This window comes from Capronia epimyces (genome assembly GCF_000585565.1).
Source record: "Capronia epimyces CBS 606.96 chromosome Unknown aczIQ-supercont1.2, whole genome shotgun sequence".
NCBI classification, from domain to species: domain Eukaryota; kingdom Fungi; phylum Ascomycota; class Eurotiomycetes; order Chaetothyriales; family Herpotrichiellaceae; genus Capronia; species Capronia epimyces.
The window spans coordinates 3,463,996-3,489,008 of NW_006912905.1; the positions used below are offsets into that span (position 1 = coordinate 3,463,996).

Consider the following 25,013-nt stretch of genomic DNA (forward strand, 5'->3'; position numbering starts at 1 on the left):
AAGTTTGGGGAATCTTGCATCTCCGCAACAACGTTAACGGCACTTTCGATCTCCTCCATCAAGTACTCAACTCGACAGTCGTATACAGAAGGGCAGCCAGCAGTATGAAGCGATCAGTGCTCCGGCAGAACGAGCGCTTTCAGCTAAGGTAAGCTATCCTTGCCCGTGTCGTGTTGCCTTTATGATGACCGACGATTCCAGCTACGAACTCCCGCACGAAGCGTACACCTCGCACGTCTATCCCCGCCAGTCGTCTAATGGTTCGACGGTGATAATATATGGACATGAACAGGGCCTGCGTCTTGTCTGGTACGGAGGGAGGTCTTTTAAGCCACCAAAACAAGAGGTGCCGCATCCAAAAGTAAATGGAACTACCAAAAGCGATGCCATGGTCATTGACCTCGATGACGACGACGATGAAGAGCCGGCCGCAAGACAGCAGCACAATCCAACTGTAGACTTTGAAGATTACGAGGATGAGGTCGACCCTTCTGCTCCTTTTCGAGATGTCCTTCGATACGTCGATATACCACTAGGCGCCGCAGCCTTGCAGGTGGCAGCACCTCACATTCCAAAAGACTTTATACAAGCGCCCACGGAATCGTGGCCCTCAGTCTATCTCAAGAGAATTGTGGTGGCGGTTGCTTGTGCGGATTCAACTATCCGCATCATATCGGCCCCCCTCGACCCCCCGGCACCCGAAGTGAAGGATGTATCAAAACTTGACGTCCAGATAGTGAGGATCATCGGTCCAAATTCTCATCCAGAGTACATCTCCGACATCGCAATCACGCACACTAAGGTGGTGTCAAACGATCTAGAAGATAACGAACGGATCGAGGCCGGGTCACAATCGAAGCAGAAGTCTACTGAGTCGGATGCTCAGCAGTGGTCTCTGCTCGTTGCCTCGATATCGTGTAGCGGTTCAGGGTTGCTATTGGTACATCAAGTCCCATTGTTGAGCAACAATGCTCTAGCCACAGATCCAGATCATTTGACACCAATCCGCAGACAGTACCTACGCTCCTCTTCCATGAGTGCGAGACTGGTCTTCAATACCTGTCCATATCCCGCCGAACGACATTCTACCCTACTCATTGTCCTCCCTGCTGCCTCGTGTGTCAAGCTCTACCAAGTGTTCCCAGTTCACACAAGAGAACGCAGAGGATCTACCGCAACAGTTGACACTGTATCAAGCAACCGCTCATTACGGACTAGTGCCGGCGGACGTGGGAGATTCCTCATCACGTTTCTCCCCTCAGTGATCCAAGCTAACGACACAGCCACACTGAGACGGAAACGAGTCCTTGATGCTCAGTGGATTACTGCTGGTCGGGCCGTGATAGCATTACTCGAGGACGGGGAATGGGGTATCTGGGATCTCGAGGCAGTTGGCCCGACGTCCAACAGCGCCGGGAGCAATCTGATCAGAGGACAAGGAAATATCTCTGGCATCCATGGTGGATCACTGACAGCGTTTGCTGTTCGATCGAATATCTTTTCCACGGCAGAAAGGAAACAAAAACCAGCCAACACCTCAAACCAACCTACAACAGGTTCCTTGGTCCCCATGACGCCATCAACACGGAGAACGCGATCGGAGAACCTGTTTCATGGTCAAACAGGGGATGACACCACAGCAAGACCATACAGCCAACAAGGAAGCATCCACATCGAGGACAAGTCGTCGAACAGAGGGCGCGACGAGTCTGTCATCATAAGCTACGCTGATGGAAATGTCTACATTCCTTCTATCCTCTCGTTTTGGAAGTCGGAGGGTAAACCGACCCGACTTCCGGCCATCAGATACGGAGGACAACAACAACGCAGTATCAGCCTCTTTCCGAAACCAGATAACGACAATAGTGACTCACCTGGCTTGTTTGGCATTGCCTCCTCTTTCCCAAACTTCCTCATTCAAACCGATCACCGTCTCATTCTTTCATTGAGCCCACTCCCAGCAGTATCCACAACCGATGCAGCCACGCAAACAGAAGTTCGTATCGCTCCGCCGACCTCAGATCAAGCCCTTCTCGCCGCTGGGGACCTGGACGTCGACGGAATGGATAGAATACTCGAAGACATGGGCGCCTCGAAACCCAGGCCACTGAACCTCTTTACGAAGAGCGTGGGATTCCGCATTGACGAAGACATGGACGATGAAGACATGGACATGGGCTCACCCACTCCTGCGAAATCCTCGCGGCCCAAGCTCGGAAGTGCCCCCAACAGTCAGGTGTCGCAGAGACGTATCTTCACGTAGAGTCTGTCACAAATCAAACTTGGTCGATATGCTCTTGAATCCGCATGGATGTTCAATTGCGGCCGGGGACAGAATCTTTTCTTTCGCCTCGACACATTTGTCCTAGGGTCCATGAGCGTGGGACAGGGGCCCCTCCCGGCCACCATCTTGTACAGCAACTCCTTTCCTCCACATCATGGTTAGCATCTGTGACTCATGACACTTTGCGACTCGCAACGCGGTACTCTGAGCCGGATTTATGCCTAGCTCGAGGGCTCGAACGAAGCAAGAGAATCCAAGTGCCTCTACTGGCAAAGACGGCCCCCCATTGTCCCGATACCATGATGCTGTGAACGCTTGCCACATACCCAATGTCCCACCGGACTTGCGGCATTGGCTTCTTTGTCATTTAAATTGATGATATTATTCCTACGGGTATGGCGTTGTTTGGGTTCTCGTTTCTCCTTTTCTTTGATCTTTTTCCAACTTCTTTCGCCTCAGCTTTCGTTTATATGCATCCTACTGCATGTCCTGTTCCATATTCTGCTCTGCAAAACAGCAGAGTTTCCTGGAAAAGTACACCCAAAATCCATCCCAATCCTCTCCTTCTGCCTTTGTGCTTACCCTTCCCCTCCCATATCGCGATGCAAGGTGGAGCCCAAGGCGAGATCAATACCTTGGTCATCAAACAAGCTCAGTATTCTTCGCGAAAGATCGAACCAATCCCCAGTTTCTGGGGAGCGACACCTGCACGTCACGACCTTGTCTTTTGTACAAGGTCATCCACTCTTCACTCAATCCCTCCTTCCACTCTCCATCAATTCTCCCTTTGGGACCATGAATTCGATGGAAACACGGATCTAAGGGAGAAGGGAGACACGTGGTGTGCATCGCGGGTGTTCGCACATTCTGTGTCACAGTCTACATGGCGACCCATGCCCATGTCTCTAGGCATTCACATACGGCCATGCTCATGAATCTGCCACACTTGCGCCGAGCTGCGAATTGTCTCGTGCTCATGTACTAAGCAAAAGCACCTCGTTCAATTCTATCCTTTTCTTTCTCCAATCGACAAACCTCGCGAGCCTTGGAATCCCTTTCTCCACGCCCCATATTCCGTACATGTGCAGTACTCCAGGATACTGTACCAGGCTCGGTTCTGTTTCGGCAGCATGCTATGCTGTGAAGTCATTTCTGATACTTTGACCGGTCCATGTCCGACGTTGCCACGTATCTTAGCCTTCTATGTATGTGTGTACTCTCATATGCTGTTGAAATCATGTGTTTGGGAAGTCTGATCTCGTCGTGGGAAGTGGTACTAGGCGTCCTTTACTCTACTCCGTACTAATTATATATTTCTTTGGATTTGAATCGGCTCTACCCTTTTGCTTTGTATGCGTCGCCCTCCGCGATGCGGTGTACTATTTGGCCCAAACCCATTCCCCCATCTCTCCCCTCGGACAGCTGCGCTGCAGCTGCTCTGTTAGGCGTACAGTAATTCTGAGGCTCGATTTTTCTCACACCATGCCATTTCGTTCCATCCGCTACTTTCAGAGCAAATAAGACGGCGTTCCCCGCGCTATGCAAAGACCCTTTTTGGATCAAAAAAGGGTTCCAGACATGCCCGCTCACCCAGCTCCATAGACACCTACACAGAGGCCGGAATGTACCAACATTGACTTCCCGCCGCGACCCGTTGGACCTGAATGCCACGGTCGAGTTGACGACGACGACGAGAATGCCACTTCATTGTACAGGTCATTCCTTCCCTTCGAGATACTGCCGTATTCGGTCTGACTTGTTTGCCAACAGACGAAGTTGCTGGCACACAAACGCAAGGCCAAAGTGAAAGCAGACCCACCCGGTCCCCGGTAAGATTCTGGAATGCTGTCGAATCACGCTGCTTAAGCCGGGCCCAGTAGCTGTACGGCATAATAATCCATGCTTCAAAGGCCCGACAGCCACCGTGATTGATCATTCACACATGGCCATATCAACCATTATATCCCAGACTTCCCAGTTCCTTCCTCACAGAATCCTCGGTCGAAATCTTCCGCATCTGGGTATCCTCCAATTTCTCACCACCTGCGAACCGCATCTTGAGATCTTCAATCGCCCTAATCTTCTTAAGGAGGCCTCGGATTTTCTTTTCTTGAGGGTTGCCACCAGGAGTTATGGGGCTGGTGACCTCTAGCTCAGGCGGGGTCTGGGCTTGTGGAACTGTGGTAGGCAGGGGAGCTTGCGTAGTCGTGTTGATGTTCGTAGGCGCAGTGCGAGGCTTCTGATTTGGTGTTCCCGGAGCATGACTGGGCCCTTTGGCAGTACCATTGGCATGATTGTGCGTCGAGCTGTTTGTATCGCCCCGTTGGCGTCTGCTATTACTTCGGCTGCGTTCTTTCTTCGGTCCGGTTGGTGGCTCGAGGCCTGGAGCAGGCACATAGTTTCTGCTCCGACTACGTTGATGACCCCGGCCATCCGGACTTCGACTTGGACTCTGTCCTGGCCCTGCAGTCTGCTCCGGCGCAAGGTTTGTGCCTGCTCCTTTTTCACGTTCCGCTGCGGCGGCCGCAGCAGCCTTCTTGGCCTCTCGCTTTTTTGCGTTCTTCTTGGCAGCCCTTGACAGCGGTTCTCCATCTGCTCCCTCTCCGGTCCCAGTCAAGCTCACGCCACCGCCAGGCGCCGCACCAGGCGGTAGCGGCGCTTTGTCCTCAACTGGCTCGGAACCAGGTACAACGCGCTGACGAGTTTTGCCGAACCCATTGATGTTGCTTGAGAACGAGGAGAGACCATCACGGACATACGCCGCACCGCCCTCGTCTTCCCGCTTGAAGGCCAATGGAGTAACTTGACCACGTGCCCCTGGTGGTCTGTAAGCGCCAGCAGGCTTGCTGGGTGTCTTCCGCGCTGCCATGTACTCCAGAGCGCTGGAATGTGGCACCGGTATAGGCGAGAGAGGGTTCGCAGTCAGAGGATGCGAGGATGCAGGTTGTGGTCGCCAGCAGACATGATAAAGCTCGTTCAGATCTTGGTTATACACCAAAGGGCCACTGGCATGCCATATGCGAATACCGTTGTCAACTCTCAGGCGAGGAGATGTCGTTGCCGTCAAGATATGCACTCCATCAGGGGACCATTCACAAACGCTTGCGTTGCTCGCTTCGATCGTACAGATCTTTGCGAAGTTCCTCTCTAGGTCATAGATGTCCATCTGTCCAGCAAGATTACCAAATCCGGCCACAAGAACGAAACGCCCGTGGGGCGAGAACAAGACGGTGTTTCGTGGCGCCAGAGGGAAACTGTGAACAGGCTGGGCTTTGGAGTTGAAGATCACGGTCTTGGCTGGCATATAACCGTAGACAACAGCGAAGCTGTTGGACCGAGGAGACCAGGAGACATCGTGAATAGGGCCTTCCTTGTCTGGGACAGTGTTAGCCGCTGTTTACCCATCAACAGATCTTGAAGGTGACTCACCCAGATCTATCCTCGAATCGAACCCGCCATTGGCACTGAGCAAATACAGGGTGGTTTCGCCGTAGTAACTCTTGCCGGTCTTGTCGACTTCCGTCTGTGCCAGCACAATCAAAGAAGTACCGTCGTCGTTCCACTTCAGCTGCACTTTGTCGCCCTTGAAGAAATTCTTTTGCGATACTGGGGTGGTGAAATTCGGCACGGCGTATACTCGGACGGCAGCCGGTTGACCCTGTAATAATGTTTAGACCTTCATTTGTATAGGGCAAGAGCCAAACTTACCTTTCTCTCAGGCACAAACAAGGCAAATGCATGATCTTTTCCAGGCGAGACCGCAAAGTCTGCGACACCTTCCACCCGGATCTTATTCCAGACATTTGTCAGGTCATGACTTTCGTAAATTTGCACCTCGTTTGTAACCACTCTCGCGCAGAAGGCTTCATCGTATGTATACTGCAAGTTCCAGCCGGTCTGCGACTTTTGGACAAATCTCGCGATGGGTTCTTTGTCAACGCCCTCTGCCAACGCCTTCTCATCGATGACCAGCCACACTTTGAGATTCTTGACGGCGTCACCGTTTTCGTCCTTGACGGATCGTTGCCAGGTGATGACGTAGGTCCCTAGTGGTGAAAACCCCAATTCGAAAACGTTCTCGGCTGGCAGAGTGGAAATGATCGCTCCGGTGTCGGGGTTTATGATGCTCACGCTTGGTTCAGTTAGTGATGTTTCCTCGGCTCTGTCGTCTGATGAATACATACTTCTCAGGAGAGGCCCATGCAAAGTAGCGGCCGCACGGCGAGTAGGCACAGCAACGGAGATTCCCTTCCGGTCTGAAAGTGCGGGACGAGGATTAGCAACCCAACCATTGCGTTGTAAGGCAAGACGCTCATACCTCTGAAAACCGGAGAGTGGCTCGTAGTTAGGTGCACCATTAACCACGCCGATGCCTTTGAGAGTCCGGACTATATTTGGAAGTCAGCGTCAGAGCTTTATGGTTGTTTGGGTATCACTGGGGGGCACACATACAAGAAAATTGTGTAGTAACAGCCATATCGGTCGAAAGTCGACGAGTTCGTTCCTCAGAGACAGATAGAATCAAAACCGGCGCGAAACAGCCCAAGTGATGGAGAGAGGTAGAGTCGAATGGGTTCGAGGGCCTAACAACTGGTTGTGTGGTCGAAGACACCTGGGAAAATTGTCACAATTCGAGTCTTTTCCGTACTTGACAAGTCAATGTCAGCTATTGCGGTAGACGGACAAATTGCTTGGGTGACGAGAGGGTGATGAGAACAACGAGAGCAGAGAGGAAGAGAGACAGAGGGTAGGGATGAGAAGAGTCGAGTGAATGAATCTGCAGGGAGCCCGAGCGCAGTTCCTGGTTCGAAAAAGTGTCAGGTTTGGCGGTGTTTTGGCATGGCGCAGTTAGCGGCTAGGGTTGACTAACTCGACATAATTAGTGACACTAGAGTCTGAAATCCACAGCCGCTGCACCCAGTTACCAGGCGCTATTGCTCCATGATTTGCCGCTAACGTGACGTACTACAGCCTTTCCCAAACCAGGGTCAGCCTTGCCATCACCCATGATTGTCCCTAAAGCGATATCATGCTCCAATAACCCAAAACCGAGCTACCAAGTCCATAAGGCTCTGGCAGCCGTCCCATCAGTTCAACTCAGCGCCAGAAAAGACCGCTGGCTGACCCATACCCCGTACACGGCCAGCCATCAACAGGTATTGTACAGTATCAAGCCCCCATTGCCTACCCTCGAGGGTTTGTACACTTCGCGACATGGCCGCACTGATTCCAACCACTTCAGTCAACATTTCATCTCCGATGTGCTATGCGGCTCTTTATTCCTTCTCAAACGGAAACTTGCCCAGTGTCTGGCCTTCGGCCGTCCCTATTGGATGTTGAGGCTGGCCGACATCATTCAATCTATCGCGCAAGATTCCTTCTGCCATTTCAGTACCAAAGCCTGAGAGCCGGCTTCCCGGAGGAAGATGATCAACCAAAGGAGCAGGCTGCATCGTCGTATCAACGAAGTTCTGGTCGTAACTCATCCCGTCCATCATCTTCGGATCTGTGCTGCCAGCACCGGCACTGGGTATGATTCCACTCATAGGTGTGCTTTGACCCGATGCTAAACCCGGGATCATGCCTGTTCGTGGGGTCAAAGGCGCATTGACGTTTGTGCTTTGTCGGGAGACAGAAGCTCTGGTATTGTAAGGCGTGGACACAGGACCACTGACTGTGCTACCTGCTCCTTCACCAAATCCAACCAGGCTAGCTTTATCCTCATCACTGAAGCCACCTGCGCTGGAGACTCCATCGTCTTGATCTTCGCTCATCTTATCGACGTCGTAGTCGATGCTCCCACTCGCCCATGTTGTTCTGCCGCCCACACTTCCTGTTGCACTTGCGCTGCCGACAGTGCTTCTCTCCCTGAACTGGGGCACATTGTCAATACCGGGACCGTACGCCGCACCGGATCCGGCCGCGAGGTGCCCCAGAGGCGTCGGCCGAGTTGTGGCCACTCGCTCGAGGCCCGCGAGGCGCGATATACGGTCGGCACGTTCAGCCTCAAGTGTATTTGCGGAGGCCGCGGCACCTCTTCCACCGTGACCAACTGCGCCATCCTTGATTGCGACTACCGACAATGCCGAGAGCGAGGTGGTCGTAGAATTAGGGGTGCCGGGGCCCATCTCGCTAGGAGTGGTCGGATCTGCGGGAGGAGGAGGGACTGTGTGAGTAGCCAGGTCAGCCTTCGCCCATTCCGGTCATGGCCTGTCTGCTACGTACGGTTGATCAAGGTAGGACCTCTATTAGGCATGGTTGTGAGGTGGAAGGATGACGACGGTGGATATGTGCACTCGGTGTAGATGTAGTTGACTGATCTAAGGCCAGCGTTTCATGAAGAGAGTTCAAATGGCAATGGGAAAGGGATGGGAGGGATAAAGGTGGAAGCGCCCGTTATGGGACGTGTCGCGCAAAAAGCGCGCCCGGTTTGGAGGGGCAACAGAGGCCTTCTGAGAAGTAACTGCCTCGAAGTGCAAGAGTTTGGTGTCCTGGTGCGTTTAAGAGATGGGACCTAAGAATGGGCGACCGGCTTCAGGTGGTAAGGAGAATTGAGCTGACAGCTGAATTGAATCTCGAGTACGGAGTATAGAAGAAGGGCGCCTTGCGGATTCTGGTGCGCGGGGTGAGATTGTACCCCGGACCAAGCACCAATAGACAGACTTGCGAAGTGTGATTCAGGAGCAATACGCTTTGGAACTGGCTACGTCATACTATGCCAGAACTTGCTGTATAAGCTACGTACTTCATGTGCTGCCAGACCATCTCATGTACTTCTTCAGGAAGCCGCGTGTATAATCCATCGAAGCGAACCATTTCATATCAATATCATGCGTTTGTTACAACCCCATGGCTTGTCGTCATCCTCCTTGTGCACTTGCCCTAGCAGCGTCGACCTCTCTCTGAAGAGCAGCCAGATCCGCCAGGATGTCCCTCGTTTCCATTGAGCTTCTCGCGGTAGAATCGCTGCGTCCATGTTCTGTCATTCCCAATACGGCCATTGATGGCCGTTGCGTTTCAGCACTACCTCTGCTAGACCCTCGGCCCCGGCGAGGTGGCGGCACTGGGGGAGGATGCATTTGACTCATTCGCTTAGTAACCACTGGGGTAGTATTGGACAGGCCGAAACTCGATTCGGGTGCGGCGACCTCTCCATGATACAGTTCGTGGATAGCGCCGGCGGTTTCTGCAATAGGAGCAGGAGGGTCATTTTCTAGGGAAGGTCTCCGCTCGCCGGTCCCGGTTGACCGCCGCAAAGGAGGTGGTGGAGGGATTCTAGGTGTAGAGGTCAGATCCGCCGGACTTGAGGGCACCTCGATGTCACTGAGTACGGAGTGTCGTGATGAGCTGTTTCGGGTCAGATTTGGTTTGCGGGGTGCTTGCTGGCTCTTCCGACGAGCTAACGGAGGTGCCGGTGGTACTCGCTTGTGTGCTTCAATTCCGCCAGTCTTAGCAACTCGCTCGTTCGCAGGACTCCCATCAGCGGGAGGGGACTTTGGACCGGACATTTCTGCGCTGATATCTCGACTATCGGGCAATGCAAGCGAATTGATGAAACTGTCAAACGTCGCTGTCGGAGCTTGTTCTCCCCACGAATCTCGTAGAGGCTTTCCCCGTCGACTCTTTGGCGGAGCAGGCTTCTTCCTACCCTCTGAGGCTGTTCCTAGGCTCGCCCTTTGCTCGTCTGCTTCATGTGCGTCCAGATCATCCGAGGTCCGAGGGCTCCCGTTAGGCGGAGGCGCAACTGTCTCAAAGATCGAGTGCTGTGAAATTGAGGCCGTGTCGGCGCTGGAACCACTGTCACTTACAGTTTGGACAGGGCCTGTGTGAATACTCTGCACCACAGTATCCCGCACAACGAAAGATGGAGCTCCTGGTTCTCCTGTAAGCAGCAATCTCTTGAAGGCATCCACGTCCATAGTTGGCCTCCCACTGTGTTCTTTCACTGCGGAGGCTTGATTGCCAGGGAGCCTCCGAGGAGTACTAGCAAACCGGCTCAGCGTATCTCTTACTGCATCCTGTTTAGAATTGTCCGAAGTATATGAGATTGAGGCTGAGGCTGAATCTGTGATGGCTGTATTGGCTCTTGCATTCTCCAATGCGACTCCGATCAGTGCATCGTCCTCGAGATCGGATGCTTCCTCGGCAAAGGGATCCTTTCTCAGAGCCTGGATATAGTCTGTCGCAGGAGGAATGTTTGCCCCGGGACTGGGGAAGGGAGAAGAGAAGTCCTGCCGTGTAGATTCTGGAGATGGAGGATATGAGACCGGCGATATGGGAATCGCCGGGGGAGATGCGAAATTCACATGTTTCTGGGAAACACTGGGGACTAAATGGATTGTTAGACATCAGCCAGGACACGAAGAACAGAGATGCAGAACGACCACATACCTCTGGTATCGACTGTCAGAGGAGTTGAGCTGGTGCCGCGAGGGTCCGGAGATGGAGCGTGGGGGATGTTGCTGCCGCCAGGGCCCTTCAACGAACTACGGTTAGTCTGGCGGAAAGGGTTTGTGGACATCAGATTCCAAAAGCCATGTAACCCGCATACGCGCTGCTGTAGAACGGTCAAGAGATCTTCGCTACTGGAACACTGTAGAAGGCGTGAAGAACTGGGATATGTTTTTTGGTAAGCAGATGTTATCGGAAACCATCTGCAGTGTCGGGCTCTCGGGTCTATTCAGCGCCGTTGGGTAGTTTAGTAGCTTGCAACTTACGGAGAACATAATTACACATGTTCTGTATACAGACAGATACACACATACGTACCCGCCACCAGACAGTGCCATCTTCGTGAACAGGCGCATCGACGATCGTACTCTCATGCTGCTGGCGCTTCACATGTTGATGATCACCCTGGAGCAGAATCAATATTGCGAGGTGCGGTTGCCGGCCAGTTATGTATTATCATTATCGACGGTCGTATATTTAACCAGTCGTGTGTCTATCTGTGAAGCTCAATTGCGAGCTTCATTTGGTGCGCTGCATCGCCCTGTAGCTCATATCCAGCTGTTCTGTTCCTGTTCCTGATGCTTCGCTCGTGTATGTTCAGAATCTCATCTCCTTGGGGGTAAGGCCCCTAATCAGTCATGCAAATAAACAGTCATGCAAGATGTACAATGCGGCTTGTTTCCAGGTGTCCTCTCATCGGTAGCGGGTCAGACAGATCAACAACAGAGGTCGATTTCCCAGCGCCGGACTGACGACGGATAAGCCAAAAACTCCCGACTCCTATGCTCATGCCAATCCATCCAGAGAAATGTCGTAGAAGTACGTCAGTGCCTTGGCCTTGGGCGGATGGGACTTACTTTCCACCCTTGGTCTGCAGCCAGCCATCTTCCGTCCACTGCCATGACTTGCCGCCCTTGACGGGATGGAGTAGCATGGGGCGAACAACCGTTCTTCCGTAAGCATCTTCCCATTCCTGCCCACCACTCTCGTGAGCAGTGACCCCTAGGAGCCGCTGGTAGATCGGCATGGCCAGAGCTGAACTGTAATACCATGTCATGTTTGTCCAGGCATACTCATTCCATTTGCTGAATGTGCTGTTCCAGTAGCCACCGGCCTGTCCGAAAGGTCCGCCATTGAAGGTGGACTGCAAAGCATCCGGGGGCCAATGGCGATCGGCAAATATAGGATGGGGAAATGTCGTGGATTTTAGACCATGGTGAAGGCACATGGTTTGAGGGAACATCTCCGCATCGATGTGATGCCCATTCTCGGCGTTCTCGTAGTTCATGATTTCCAAGACGCGTCGACTAACCCTCCCTTGAGCGATGAGAGTGGCTCTTCTGGGGGTGGATTTGCCTTGAGCATAGCCCCAAAGATAGTCTCGAAACCACCAGTTTGTCCCCGTGACGTTGAAACTTGGGAGGAAGCCGATCCAGTCGGCATCTTCGCCAACGCCCCATTCGTAGTTATCTTCGGATTCCTTTCCGGGGGGCTTCGGTCCACGAGGCTTTACGCCCTCGACAGACACTGGACCCCAGACATGGTGAGGATCCTCGTTCCGCGTTCTATCTCGAAAGTCGGTATCGAAATCGCCATGAACGCTAGGTAGGTACACTCTGCCTGCGCGCTCCCAGATTCCTTTTCGTGGTTGTTTCCTACCAAAGTTGGAGACGGCCTCAAAGAAATCCAAGTAATGGCCGGTGTAGCGCACGTCGAATTCCCATTGATAGAAGAAGTCGAATTCAGGATGGTTGCGTGCGAACCACTGGATGATCATCCACGGGGATCGACCAACAAACGCGTGATCAGCTAGGTTAGAGTACAGACCACGAATTTGAGCATGGTTCCAAACCTCTGTCATCGACCTGAACTCGGGAGGGATATGCTTTCCAATAGTGGCCTGCGGCTCATCCTCGCCGACAAATAGGGGGACACTTTCATCTTTGACATGCAGGAGCAGAAACACCTGGTACTTTCCTCCGCTGGCCAAAGAAGCCTCGGCGACCATTGCACGAATGTTCATAACAGCATCCGCGGTCCATTTGGCACCAGTCCATACGCGGATGAGGATCGCGGTGCGTTTTACTTTATTGACAAGCCCAGGTTCCATGGTCGTTGAAAGGGCTTTTGGCGACGGCTGGTCGTGCTTGTGCCGGATGTTGGAATATTGAATTGAGCTTTGTGGGCGCTCCTTGACTGGTTTAAATCGCTGCTTGTTAACGGCGGCACAGGCCTCCTGCAATTCAGCCCAGTTGACCGTGTCCCAGTTGACATCACTTGTCTTCTTCATGTCTTCTAGGTCGACAGCATCAAACTGATCTAATCCATACGCCTGGAAGCGGCCAATACGGTCGAACGAGACATCGCCATCTAGGCCGGACGCCTCGTAGGACCCTAGCAAAGGGTCAACAGCACCTGGAAGACGTGAGTTGTCTGACACTATGCGTGGGCTATTTGTGTAGCTTACCGTTTGCAAGGCCAGGGTATGCCCAGATTGCATCCTCTTGGCTCTCGTTCAAAGGCAGACCTCGTGGGCCAATGCAAGGGACGATCTGCTCAGCAGGTTCCTGCAGGCTACGATAGCCATCGTACCGGGTGAGGTGGGGAGCGCTGTTCTTGCAATCGATTTCGCCAGTCGCGCAAGACCGGAGATGTGACGTCCCACGTGTCAATCCATCGTGCCTTAAGAGAGTGATGCTCGATCAGTGTCTGACATTCTAGGAGGGTTCCACAATGACAGGGGTTCTTGTGCCTACGTTGTGAAATCTTTCCAAATCCAATCTTCCTTCTTTGCCTTATCCATCAACTCATCCTCGGATGGCGGTTTCGGGCGTGCAGGAGGAGGCGTCTTGGCTGGAGGAGGTGGTTTCTGGGCCATGATCTTGACGAGAAGGACGAAACAGAGGAACGAGGCAAACACTTTGGCGAGCAGGCGTAAACGAGGCATGCAGATCTGCCATTTCGAAGGCTTTTTCCAAAAGTCTTGTTTGGCGGGAGTCCAACTTGGGGGAGGCGTCGCTGGTTCGGAAGCCGACTCCTCAAGCAAGCCCATTTCCGACCGGCTGCCGCTGATGGTGAGTCTGCGGGTCATAGCTGTCCCTTGGGTTCGAGGCTTGACTCCTTGATCGAGATATGCTTCAGCGAGCGACTGAGGGTGAGAAGGCTAGCGAACGCAGTGCGAATCGAGTACAGCGACGGTGTTTGCTGTCGAGGATGCAAATGAACAGGAGACGACTGGCGAGCGTTCACGGGTTGTGGGAGCGTCCCAAATACTGGACGGCGTCATGCAGATTGCGAGGTTAGACAAACGGAGTAGCGACCGGCGTACTTTGAGGATCGAGGCAGACAGACGAGATAGGTCGTCGCAGGCACCACCAACTCGACGAAGCGAATGAATCGAGGCAGGCGCGACGGAAGACAATTCGGACGAGAAGAGAGGAGAGCAGACAAGATGAAGATAACAAGACAAAGCCAGATAGACGATAGAAAGGGAGGGTGTAAGTACGCCTATTCACTGGGGGTGGTTTAAGTCAAGCATCGGCATTGAAACTAGCCTACGGGGAGTGGCGCGAACACGACCGGGGGTTTTTCTTACACTTGCAACCCGGGCATGTCCACAATTGGCCGGCAGCGGCAACAGATCAGCGAGACACACAAATCAGAGGCGACACGATGATCCAATCCCGACGGCCTACATTTCTACTGTGGAAAAGGCCGAAACCACAGCCAGATACAGGCTTGCATGGGCCCCACGGCTCCAGTATGGCTCCAAACGGAGCATCTCCAGCTACGACGTTAAGGTGCTCGACTTGATGATCAATAATGGGGAAGGCCGAAAAGGCGAGGTATGGATGGAGCTGGATTGGGGGAGAGGTGATTTTGATGCAGGTGGACGACTGCGGCCAGGGTACTCCGTAGAGCCATGCAGCTACCCATAGATCGTGGTACGTAGTACAGATATGCCACCTCTTTTTCTATTAGTATTACAGTCAAACTCTTACTCATGTCATGTCATGTCTTGGGCGCTCTAGGAGTGCTAAAGTACGCGTAACGCAGTTGCTGAACAGGCTGCATCCACTCCGCCCAGACCCAAACCCAGAGTATCGGACAAAGCAGGACGAGGACGAGGACGCATGGTAACAAGGTTCGGTAGCTTCAGGCCAGGGTTAGGCTCGGAGGCAATAGTACATGGTAGCTCTTGGTAGGTTTGGTACAGTGTCGGCTGGCTGCACGGGTGCATGATGGGTGCCGATGCGATAGCTGAAGTGCCACGGGGCTGGATGGCGCCATCGAGTGGCTTTTTTTCTTGATGTGTCCGTACAATGTAGAGTATATCCTAAGCTGCAAATGGTGAATGTAGTTTGACTACTATTAGACGGAGTACGGATACAGAGGTAGGTACCTTAGGTACTGTACCTAGGACCCTAGGTAGGTACCTACCTACCTTAGGTACGGATACTATAGTTACTACTGGCAGCCTGCGGTGGGCTAAGGCTTAGGAGGCGTGGGATGAGCATGTGGCGTCTGTGGCCCCATTTTGTTGAGGACGCTGACGTCACCCCGGCCTTTTGCTCCACCGCACAAATCCCGGCGCAGTTGCCCCGAGTGAGTTTCAGCTTCAGCATCCCAGGATCCAATCATGCACCAATCGTTACCACGGTGCACGATACCGGCTACTCCCTACTCCCTACAGGGCTGCTAACCTGACATACTTGACACAGTAAAGGTATCTCGAATCTCCTCCAAAATATCCCGTACTCCGTATAGAGTATGGATACTTCATAGTTCGCGACCAGCCAAAATGAATGACGTCTCCTTATCAGCCCTCTTCTCCACCAGGAAATGATTACAGATATGCCTCTGAGACAGATCTGCGTTTGCGGTGGGCTGCTGTCACAGCCTTCGCCGTTTCAGAACTTCCCCTGAAGACCAAGCATGAAGACTAACTATTAGGTACCTTTTTTCGGGCATGCGTCGTCGATTCCTCAGACCAATCCTCCGCGGCGCTCATGGGGAGGCATCGATGCAAAAGAAGTGATATAACAAGCCGCCATTCTCTCTGCAACGGGTCAAACTCAGTATACTAAACCCCCCGCCGCAAACCAATCGGTGCAGCTGTCAGCTGTCAACTCACCTATCACTCACCTGCCTGTCTGGAGCCCGGCCACTAGCAACGCACTGTCCTTTCCCAACCTTGACTACAGAGTACGGAATACGCACCTCTCTACACCATCACCACTCATACTCCGGTCCAACCAGCTTGCACAGGGCATCGGCCTCCACAGCATCACTCTGCGCCTTGGGAACTGCATAGTCGATATTTTTACTCTCGGTCTTTTCCAGCTCCGCATGTCGCACCAGGACCTGCCGTACCTTGTCCAGATACCACTTGACTGCGTGCTCTTGTTGCAGGACTTCAAGTCAGCCCGGGATTTCTCTCTAAAGCGAGAAGAGACGGCAGGGAAACACGTGGACTGCTCCGGGGTCATACCTTCTATCGAGTGCAACTTTCCCACTCCCAAAACCCCATTTTTGAACCCTTTCTGTGCATTAATTGCCAGCTCCACGTCCTCAGTCTCAACTAACCGCCAATATGCGATATCATGGGCCATCCAGCGGTCGTACTCTGCACTTGGCTTCTGCATGCTAGCTCTCCGGTAAGTCTCGCTATCGTACGATGTCTCCAATGCCCCCGTTGCATTGAATCGCACGATGAAGAGAAGGTTGTCGCTGAAGGTTACTGCGGATAACGGATAAAGCCACGTTATGTAAGCCTCGGACAATCCTTCTTTCTTGGGAGGGAGATAGTGACGAGATGCACCAATCCCCTGACGCAGGTAGTACTGGTCCAACGCAAAGTCCTTGGGCAGTGTGGTCGGATGCCCAGTTGGGCAGTGATAGCATTCCTGAAACAACACCTGCTGGTTACCAAAACGGACATCTTGAGGGAAACACCAGGGCGATGGACAAACCTGAAAGCCATCCACAAACGTCTTCCAGTTGTACTCTGTCCCAGCTACAGAGCTGTTCCAGGTGTGGTCGTACTCCCAACCGTCTCTAGAGAACAAGGCAAACTCGTCGCCCACCTGTTTTCCTGTTTGAGACTTTGGCAGAGGGTCGAAGTCGTCGCCAAATTGGTCCTCGAAACTCACTGCCGGGGTCTCTCGGGCATCAAAGTTGACGAATATAAACCCCTGGGCAGTCACATGGGTATGGATCTTGAACAATGAGTGTGCCTTGGGGTCAAAGTCGGGGAGGTCATAATATTCTCTTGCCTTGTGCAACTCTCCCGTCGGCAAGTATGACCTATTAATTGTTCAGTCAGCAGGATACACGAGTCGAATGCGGTCAGTTGAGCATGCACGGGATATGCTCACCAGCCATGAAAACGGCAAGCCAAAACAGTGCTCGACCCGCTCGCCTTTTGAATGACCGGGTGGCCTCGATGGCGACAGACGTTGTGAAAGGCATTGATGTTCCCTTCTTTGTCCCGGATGAGGAAGAAATTCCATCCGAACATCTGGTCGAGGACGTGGTCAGAGTCGCGCAACCCTCGGTTTCGATTCTCATACCTCAGCAGTCAGATAATCTCCAGGCTTTTGGAACCGCGCACTGAAGCTTGCCACGTGCCACATCTACAATGGAGGCGTGTCAGCCTCGTTGTCAAATCAGACCCCGAACAAGTTGCGGAACATACCGTAGAGAACAGGGCCCTCCGTTCAAGTTGAAAGATCTTCTCATCGCGGTACCATCTGCGGTGTTATCATGGATGCTTAGCACGCAGTCCCATCATTCTAGTCCTTGCCCGACATAGATTCCGTCGACTGGCACGACTGCATCAAAGGGCTTCGGCTGCCGGCGACTCACCTCGACGGCGCTAGATCATGCGTCTTCCTAGCTATATCGGCTGGCCGGACATTCCTTTCTCGGCCCTTTTGCAGGTATCCGCCGTTAGCGAGGAAATTGGTGCTGTCGACTGAAGTCATCGTTGCGTCTTCGAGATTACCGAGGAAGAGCGATTTGGTTGCGGAGAGAGTGAATGGACAGTTACTCGTTGCTGCAAGATCCAGACGGTAGCAAGCAACGGTGAGGTGTAATGTCGATCAGACAGATGCAGACGAAGATACTGTTGGAGGGAGATATATATCTACAGCAGAATTGCCCCCCTCTTTCAAGCAAGGTCGAGCGAGCTCTCTCTCGGTCCAGGTCCACCTGTTTCTGCCTCGCCTCGCCTACCCCAAGCACCACTGCAATTGACTACCCTTCTGGGATTGATTCCATCTATCACGGCGTCTTCCTTCCCGCCCTTCCTTTTCCTTATCTCGTGGTCTGCCCATCAGCACGTCTCACTAGTTGAGTTGCGCGTATCATTGGTTGCCCGCGACGGACGGGCACGATGCAACGGAGAAGGCCGTACGGGAGGGAGGGCGGGTGACTGACGTACAGACTACAGTACTGTCTGGTCCTGTATCTAGTTCGCCGGGACGTGGATGGACTAAGGGACAATTGGGTATGTTAGATAAATGTCATTACCCACGAGAGTATGGAGTAGACCACTAATTGAACTACTATAAACAATCTGCAGTCTGAAGCGTGAAGTCGTCCTACAGACCTGGTCAGATTTCGGATCTTCCATTCTGTATTCCATTCTGGATTCTCCCATCTGATATAGGTTGCCGACCTCCCCTCGCGTGGGTGGTGGGTGGTGGGAGGTAGATAGTCGAGATCTCCAGGACGGGCAGTAGGTCGTTGCTGTCCACGACATGTTAAGCCTAAGCCTTCGAACCACCGAGCCAAGGGCGCCATCTAGCCATTCGCAAAGAAGTGTGAGTGTCGAGTTGGCGCGGTTTCTGCGGGGCCGGCACCGTCTCTGCGACTCTATTGCTGCGGAAAGGACGGCTGACTCTGGCGTTGACATTGACCGACCCTGTCATCGAAGTGTGGACGCTGCTTCCTGAGATCGGATCGGGCTGCACGACTGCCGCCGCGTTTGCTGTTCTTGTTCTTGTGCTCGACTCTGCGACTGTCGAGTCGGATTCCAGGCTGTTCAACAGAGCCTGCGAAGTAGTGGCAAGCTCGACAAGAGATCTGGATGGGGATGGGCTTGATTCGCGAGATGGGACGCGCAACCTCTGCTGCGACTGCTCTTGTCTTGTTTCGCCGGTGGGATGCGTGACCGCTGGCGTTGGCACACTAGCACTGGCATCAGGGTGATGCGTGACCGCAGGGTTGGGAACCGTAGCATTGGAGTCAGGATGTCCGGCCGTAGGCAGGAATGGCCCGATCGTCATGGCATCTTCCTCGGTCAGGCCGACGGGGTCTACTCCCGCCTCCAGAGCTTCCAGCATCAGGCGGTTGTTTGCAGACACTAGGTTCTGCCGTCGTTCGGCGAGAAAGTTGAACCAAGCTCGGTCTGCCGCAACCGTGGCTCGCATGCTGCTCAGGTCATTTTCGTGAGCTGTCTGAAGCCTTGCGCTCTGCTCGTCGCAGGCTCGCTTCACCCCCTCGAGCTCCATCGTAGCGTTGGACTTGAGAGCGTCACGCTCGGACCCGTGTCTGATGAGCACTTCTTCCCGTTGTGCGTCTTGCTGTTTCTTGAATTTCTCTCGCAGCCGATGCTCTCTCGCTTCCTTATCAGCCTTGCCGCGAAGGTGCAGTTGTATCTCTAGGAACAAGTCGTCTTCGAGTTCTTCTTGCTCCGCGTTGAAAGCATCCAAAGCGGCTCTTTGTTTATCCTCAATTGACCTGGTTCTCTTGTTGATGTTCGCTTCCATTGTGGCCAAGAGCTCCTCGCTCTGTGTTGTTTGCTTTGTCATTTCTGCGGCACACCTTTGGGAGTGTTGCTGCTCAGCGCTGACATGTCGGCTATCGAGGGTCTGTCTCTGAACTTGCATCACCTCATCCAGCGCTGTCTGCAGCTCCTGGCAAGACTCTTCGACCGACGTTCGCAGGATTTCCCGGAATTCACGTTCCAACCGCTCTTCTTCCAATCTCCGAGCGGCCTCCTCTTGTATGCGCTGGGCTTCCAACCTGGCCAGCTCCGCTTGTTGCGATTCCTCCTCCTGTCGACGCTGCTCGGCTTGCCTTCGTTCAAACTCTTCAACTGCAGCAATAGCTCGGGCCACCTCCGCAGCTTCAGCATTCAACGCAGTCTGCCTCTCCGTCCGGCGTCGTCCCAATTCTGCTTGACGGTTGGCCTCGTCTACCTCCGTGCAGCCACATGTCCGCCACTGGGCACCGCAGACATAACAGAATTGAGCACCACATTTGCAGGTCATATGGCGGCAGCCTGTAATGCGCTGGAGTAGAGTGGATTAATGGAGATTCGATGGAAGGTTGGGGAAGGGCACATACTTCAACCATCGTCCGACATTTGAAGCAACGATGCCAGCCTTCCAGCTCGGCTAGAGTAATCGTTGCTTCGAGATCAAAATCCTGCGGGCAGTCTCCAAATCGTTCATGTGCTGAGCCACGGCAGAGACCGCAGATCTTGGTCGCACAGTGAGGACATTTCTGATGGAGGTTGCGCTTTCCTTGGATCTTCGAGGGATGGATCCATTTCAAGCACTTTTGGTTCGGACAGTACCACCGATCCTGAGGTGGGACTGCGTATTCTGCTGCCTTTTCTCTGTATACTTCTCTCTGTTTCGAGCTGAGCAACAAAAGAGCTGTCTGTAAGGGGATAACAGTCAGGCAACATTTTGGGGGATAGCTGGCCTCGTTCTGGAGAGCAATGGTGACTAAAGTCGTCAGACACGTTTTGCAGTATGAGTGTGTGCAGATTAGCTGTGCCGTCTGGGTCTTTGGGAACTCGTCAAAGCAACTAATGCATTCCACCATAGAATCTTTCTTTGGAAGCGCTTTTTTAGTGTTGGAAGCAGTGGATTGGTCCTTCTCTGCTTTCGTCTTCTGAGTTGTGATAAGACCCAGGAAACTTCCGGGAGCATTGTGGTTGATAAAGCGTGATTCATTGGGGGGGTTCGCAGAAGTTGTCGGAGTCTGCGCGTGGCTGTCAGGATGTAGCCCGCGAGGCTCAGAGGCTACATCCTTCCTGAGTCGCCGAGGAAGCACAAATTGTCGGACTGGATCGATATGGGGCGGCACCCGAGGTTCGTTTCCATTGTGTAGTTCCTGTTCAGATTGCCTGGATTCCTCTTCCAGATCGTTGCTGCTTCCTCGACCCTGGGGCTCCTTCCGAGGAGAAGATTTCAGGACCAGGGACCAAGTGAGAATTCGCCTGAGCTTATCAGGTAAATTGGACTCGTTGTGGATTGTCTGCAGCTCAGAAGGTATCTGGCTCCGAACCCAGTCATGTTGCTCTTTAAGCTTTGGCTCGTTTGCTCTGAAAGCCTCCCAACCTTGACTCTCTGCAGGACTGTTTTTGGAAATATCAAGTGAGCTGCCGGACATTGATAAGGACAACAAGCTGCTCAACCGGATCCAAAGGGAGGCAAAGAAACGAGCGAGAAGCTCTTTCAACATGGGTAAAGAATGTGCCCTCTGTGTCAAAGGTATTTAAAACACTAGACGGCGAGGTTGTGTGAAGCTCGGCCGTTGGGAAAAGAATGTTTCTAGGGCCAACGCACATGGGGAAGCGTAAACCAAATACTTCATGGCCAATGATGTATGTGTCCATTTTTCAGGCAAACCGGTCTCGTGGCAGGGCAGTGAGCATGCCGGGCGGCATTGGCGTTTGGAAGACGGAGTGGTTAGCACACTGGTTGGGGATACCATATGTGGAGAGTAGGGGAGGGCCGTTGAAGAAGGATCCTTCGACTGGGGTGTCAAGTGTACCTAGGTACGAGTACGCCTGAGAGAATCGTCTTGGCCGCGTTTATGCCTTACCTTTTGGTTTGTGACGCCTAGTGAGGCTATGCAAGGTCGCCTGGCGCTGTTCAATTTCCAAGCACGTCTGCATGTCGTGATAACACCGAGCGTCACCGTTGGCTGGAAGAGGGCAGATGACCGCGGCAGCCATCTTGAAGCTGTGCACCCTGGGAAGAGACGGTGCAGCTAAGAACGTGAGGGCTGAAGCCAATGAGGCGGTAACTTGCACTTGCGAACCAGTGAGGTTGACGTTGAGTCTAAACAGGCAACGTGGCGGATTTGGTGCTAACACGGAGAAACTATTTTCCGTCACTAGCTACCTACATACCCTGTTACAGATCAATCCTGCCGGCTCTGGTCCTGGAGGGGAAAGCCTGGGGCATGAAGAGACTTCTCCGAGCAAGTATTGTTGTCGCCTTGGAATAGGTGAACGTAATGGAAATATTGATATTTGCCTTGGCTGAGCAGGGGAAATAGTCAATACGGGGCCGACCGAAGAGGGCATAGAGAGAGAGAGAGAGAGAGAGAGAGAGAGAGAGAGAGCTTCGCGTAAAAACGGAGGTCAACGTTGGAATAATTTCATTGAGCTCGTCTGCTTGAACCATGCAATAGAACTCCCATCTACTGTGCCGAACCATATGCAGCCAGCTGATTTTGATGAACAAGACTGTCCATCTCGCGATTGCTGCGAGGACGAATTCCTTCGTCGCAAACAGAGCCCTCTTCTGGGGAGGACATCATTGGCCAAGGGGTTTTCTCATTGTCGACCTCAACACCGGACCTTGGCTCCAAGTCTACTCGTCATCTTCCTCACCCTCCACTGCGTTCAGGGCAATTCGATCCAGATCTCGGGCTCCAGCCTGGGTGATTCTTCGGCCACCCTTTCCGCTCCCAGCCTCTTCATCCTCATCAACCTTCTCCACGATCCCCAGCAGCTCGAGGGCTTGCACAACCTTTCGGTCAACTGAGCCGGACGCGTGGACATGGTGGGAGGGCCTTGAGCCACGGTTCTTTGTGCTACCGTGAACTTTTCGCAGACGGCCTACACCAACGGACTTTCGGAGGTAGATGTGTCGGGCAACAGCGGCAGCTCGGACATAGAACCAGTCGGCGGATTGAGGTGGGAGCTCGTTGGAGTGAGAGGTCTTGACGGTATCGACCCAACCTAGTTGGTGGTGTCAGTGTTGCTGCCCTCCATTCTATGTCTTTCCCCATCTTCGCGTGTAAAATTCCAGCCTTGGTAAGGGGCGCGCAGTGCGCCGCTCAAGAAAAGCTTTCATGGGGCCGGGGATGGTGACAGAGATCGGGAAGTGGTCTAACCTGGAATCGCAAGCTTTCCCTGCTTCTTCAAGAATTCGGCGTACGCATTGATGAACTTTTGCGCCTATAGACAATTGACATCAGCGGACGTTCAGTAATTCGAGCTTGTCCGAAACTCCCAGAGTCCCTTCAGCGTGCGTCCTTCTCTTTGCTTTCACCTAGACGCAGGCTCTTCTTCATCGGTGGGTTTCGGTCGCACTCACATCAACATCTCGAACGGTAACACCACCCATGATTGCGAATATGGAGACGCGGTAGTCTCTGCAATCAAGACTGTGGCTGAAAGGAAAAGGTGACGGGGCGTGCGAGGAAGTGGTCGATTGAAAGGGTCGTCCTCAAAATGCAGTGTCGAGGATCCTGGCTGCCAAATTTGTGTGCAGCTTGCCAAGAGTTCCAGTCTTGGCGGCATGGCTTTTTGCAGAATGCAGCGAGACGGAAAATGGCCTGTCTGACAAAATACCCAGGGAGGCTCAAGCAGCTACCTAAGGACCAAAATTAATAACACCCTCATTCTGTCTGACACAAGCAATTCGCGAGTCAAAGAAGGCTCCACGATCACACTAAGTCACTTCCTACCACCTCTCTCAGATTTGCTTGGATAGAGCGTCAAGTTCTAGAGGTAGGATATTGTTCGAGACCAGAAGCCTCATTCGTTATTTTACAAAAATGAGAGGCGATTCAGTTCACAAGAAACTATAAAAGCCTCTTGATTTCACATTTCGTCTCGATCCAAGTAGGAAGCTTGACTTCCATCACCATTACAGGCTCAAAGCCGCGATACCACAACCAAGCACCCCAACATAGAGGGAGGCTCTCCTAACTGGAGTGTCAGTGACGCATCTTTCAAGACCAGGAATGACTTACAGCGTATTGAGGGTTGCCCACCGATTGAGAAGATCATGTGTTTGATAACTCTCGACCGTGCCTGTTCTGGCCTCTAGTTTGATGTCCTCTTCCTCTCCTTTCGTTGCCGCATTTGCCCGTCGCTCCAGTTCATTGTTTGTGCGTTGCATTGCAATGAAAGTAAACGGCACAATGGTCAAACAGAGTCCGGCCGCGGTTAAGAAGAGTCTTCTCTGACGCGTAGCTGCTAATGGGAGGCTCCTGAAGGCATATAGAAATGAGGCACTAGCAAGAACGGCAGTCGCTGGACCTGCCTTCTTGCCGATGTCAAAAATGTGTTGCCACTGGCGGGCGAGATGTGGAGGCTTTGTTGCTGGCTTCTCCGAGGAAGTGGTGGTAGGAGAGGCCTCATCAGGAGCGTTTGCTGGAGGAGGCAATGGCGATCGTGGAGAAGAAAGTAGTAGGGTGGGCACAGAGATATAGGAGATTCCTAGATTGGCCCCGAGAAATATGGCAGAAAAGGTGAGACCGAGAGTACCAGCAACGATTGTACGACTGTTGCTTGAGGCCATGTCGACCGGGAGTAGACTATTGGATTTCGTGCCGCCACAAGTTGTCGAGACTCAAGTTGCCCTGGAGTCCTTGTAGAAGGATAGGAGAAAATGTGGAGGGTTCGTCCAAGAGGTTGAAGTAGATGTATTCTTTCTTGTCCAGGTGGTGTGACCTGGAATCCGAATGCCAGACGTCAAAGCGGCTTCACAACAGCCATCCCTGTCGGAGATCCCATTGGTGGGCATTCCTAACCCTGTCTTTGGCGGCGCCCTCAAGGTTCTCGATACCTACACGTGGACACCCCTCTAATTTAGCCCTCTCACAGCTACTATAAGGCTCTTGCATCTGCTATCTGACTTGCGGCCGCACTATGAGGCAAGTTTGAACCAGATCATCGTTCTCTTGCCTCATTGGTACGGAACACAGCCATACAACCATGGACGTTTGTATCACATTGGGCAACCACGAGCAAGCATGATTCAATATATCAAAGATGTCTCCCAATCCTCGGCTGGCCACTCCCGTTTCTCATCTGTCTATTCCCACTTGTCGGCATCGCCTCCACTACGTCGTTGCACTATCCATCGGACGGGGTCAACATCTGTTACGATGTGGTGGAAATGTTTGTCTTGTGGACTGTTGTACACCATCCTGCGTTTCTGAAAACATTTCGAGACAGGTATGGCGGGACATGGCATTCTAATGCTAGTTTTCCAGTTGCTTAGTATTACCAGCA

General features: G+C 52.8%; 9 protein-coding genes across 9 annotated transcripts; 1 reads left to right on the forward strand and 8 right to left on the reverse strand.

Annotated features, from left to right (window-relative positions):
- Window positions 1-184: 184 nt before the first annotated feature.
- Window positions 185-2,263, forward strand: A1O3_03050 (uncharacterized protein; the record flags this gene model as incomplete). The annotated part of the gene is made up of 1 exon (XM_007733190.1): window positions 185-2,263. The coding sequence occupies one exon, from the start codon at window positions 185-187 to the stop codon at window positions 2,261-2,263; it is 2,079 nt and encodes a 692-aa protein (XP_007731380.1).
- A 1,972-nt stretch (window positions 2,264-4,235) lies between these two features.
- Window positions 4,236-6,761, reverse strand: A1O3_03051 (uncharacterized protein; the record flags this gene model as incomplete). Its single annotated transcript, XM_007733191.1, has 6 exons — window positions 4,236-5,659; window positions 5,714-5,942; window positions 5,993-6,416; window positions 6,469-6,540; window positions 6,603-6,672; window positions 6,737-6,761. 6 exons carry the CDS (start codon window positions 6,759-6,761, stop codon window positions 4,236-4,238), a joined length of 2,244 nt encoding a protein of 747 aa, XP_007731381.1.
- A 799-nt stretch (window positions 6,762-7,560) lies between these two features.
- On the reverse strand, window positions 7,561-8,540 carry A1O3_03052 (uncharacterized protein; the record flags this gene model as incomplete). The annotated part of the gene is made up of 2 exons (XM_007733192.1): window positions 7,561-8,450; window positions 8,510-8,540. 2 exons carry the CDS (start codon window positions 8,538-8,540, stop codon window positions 7,561-7,563), a joined length of 921 nt encoding a protein of 306 aa, XP_007731382.1.
- A 604-nt stretch (window positions 8,541-9,144) lies between these two features.
- On the reverse strand, window positions 9,145-10,805 carry A1O3_03053 (uncharacterized protein; the record flags this gene model as incomplete). The annotated part of the gene is made up of 2 exons (XM_007733193.1): window positions 9,145-10,613; window positions 10,676-10,805. 2 exons carry the CDS (start codon window positions 10,803-10,805, stop codon window positions 9,145-9,147), a joined length of 1,599 nt encoding a protein of 532 aa, XP_007731383.1.
- Window positions 10,806-11,588: 783 nt separating this feature from the next.
- A1O3_03054 (uncharacterized protein) lies at window positions 11,589-13,826 on the reverse strand (the record flags this gene model as incomplete). Its single annotated transcript, XM_007733194.1, has 3 exons — window positions 11,589-13,150; window positions 13,203-13,417; window positions 13,492-13,826. 3 exons carry the CDS (start codon window positions 13,824-13,826, stop codon window positions 11,589-11,591), a joined length of 2,112 nt encoding a protein of 703 aa, XP_007731384.1.
- A 2,141-nt stretch (window positions 13,827-15,967) lies between these two features.
- Window positions 15,968-17,370, reverse strand: A1O3_03055 (uncharacterized protein; the record flags this gene model as incomplete). Its single annotated transcript, XM_007733195.1, has 5 exons — window positions 15,968-16,149; window positions 16,227-16,656; window positions 16,708-17,041; window positions 17,113-17,255; window positions 17,308-17,370. 5 exons carry the CDS (start codon window positions 17,368-17,370, stop codon window positions 15,968-15,970), a joined length of 1,152 nt encoding a protein of 383 aa, XP_007731385.1.
- A 1,137-nt stretch (window positions 17,371-18,507) lies between these two features.
- A1O3_03056 (uncharacterized protein) lies at window positions 18,508-21,145 on the reverse strand (the record flags this gene model as incomplete). The annotated part of the gene is made up of 2 exons (XM_007733196.1): window positions 18,508-20,034; window positions 20,090-21,145. 2 exons carry the CDS (start codon window positions 21,143-21,145, stop codon window positions 18,508-18,510), a joined length of 2,583 nt encoding a protein of 860 aa, XP_007731386.1.
- Window positions 21,146-22,356: 1,211 nt separating this feature from the next.
- On the reverse strand, window positions 22,357-23,115 carry A1O3_03057 (40S ribosomal protein S19; the record flags this gene model as incomplete). The annotated part of the gene is made up of 3 exons (XM_007733197.1): window positions 22,357-22,727; window positions 22,883-22,946; window positions 23,086-23,115. The coding sequence occupies 3 exons, from the start codon at window positions 23,113-23,115 to the stop codon at window positions 22,357-22,359; spliced, it is 465 nt and encodes a 154-aa protein (XP_007731387.1).
- A 627-nt stretch (window positions 23,116-23,742) lies between these two features.
- A1O3_03058 (uncharacterized protein) lies at window positions 23,743-24,297 on the reverse strand (the record flags this gene model as incomplete). The annotated part of the gene is made up of 1 exon (XM_007733198.1): window positions 23,743-24,297. One exon carries the CDS (start codon window positions 24,295-24,297, stop codon window positions 23,743-23,745), a length of 555 nt encoding a protein of 184 aa, XP_007731388.1.
- Between the last annotated feature and the right edge of the window lie 716 nt (window positions 24,298-25,013).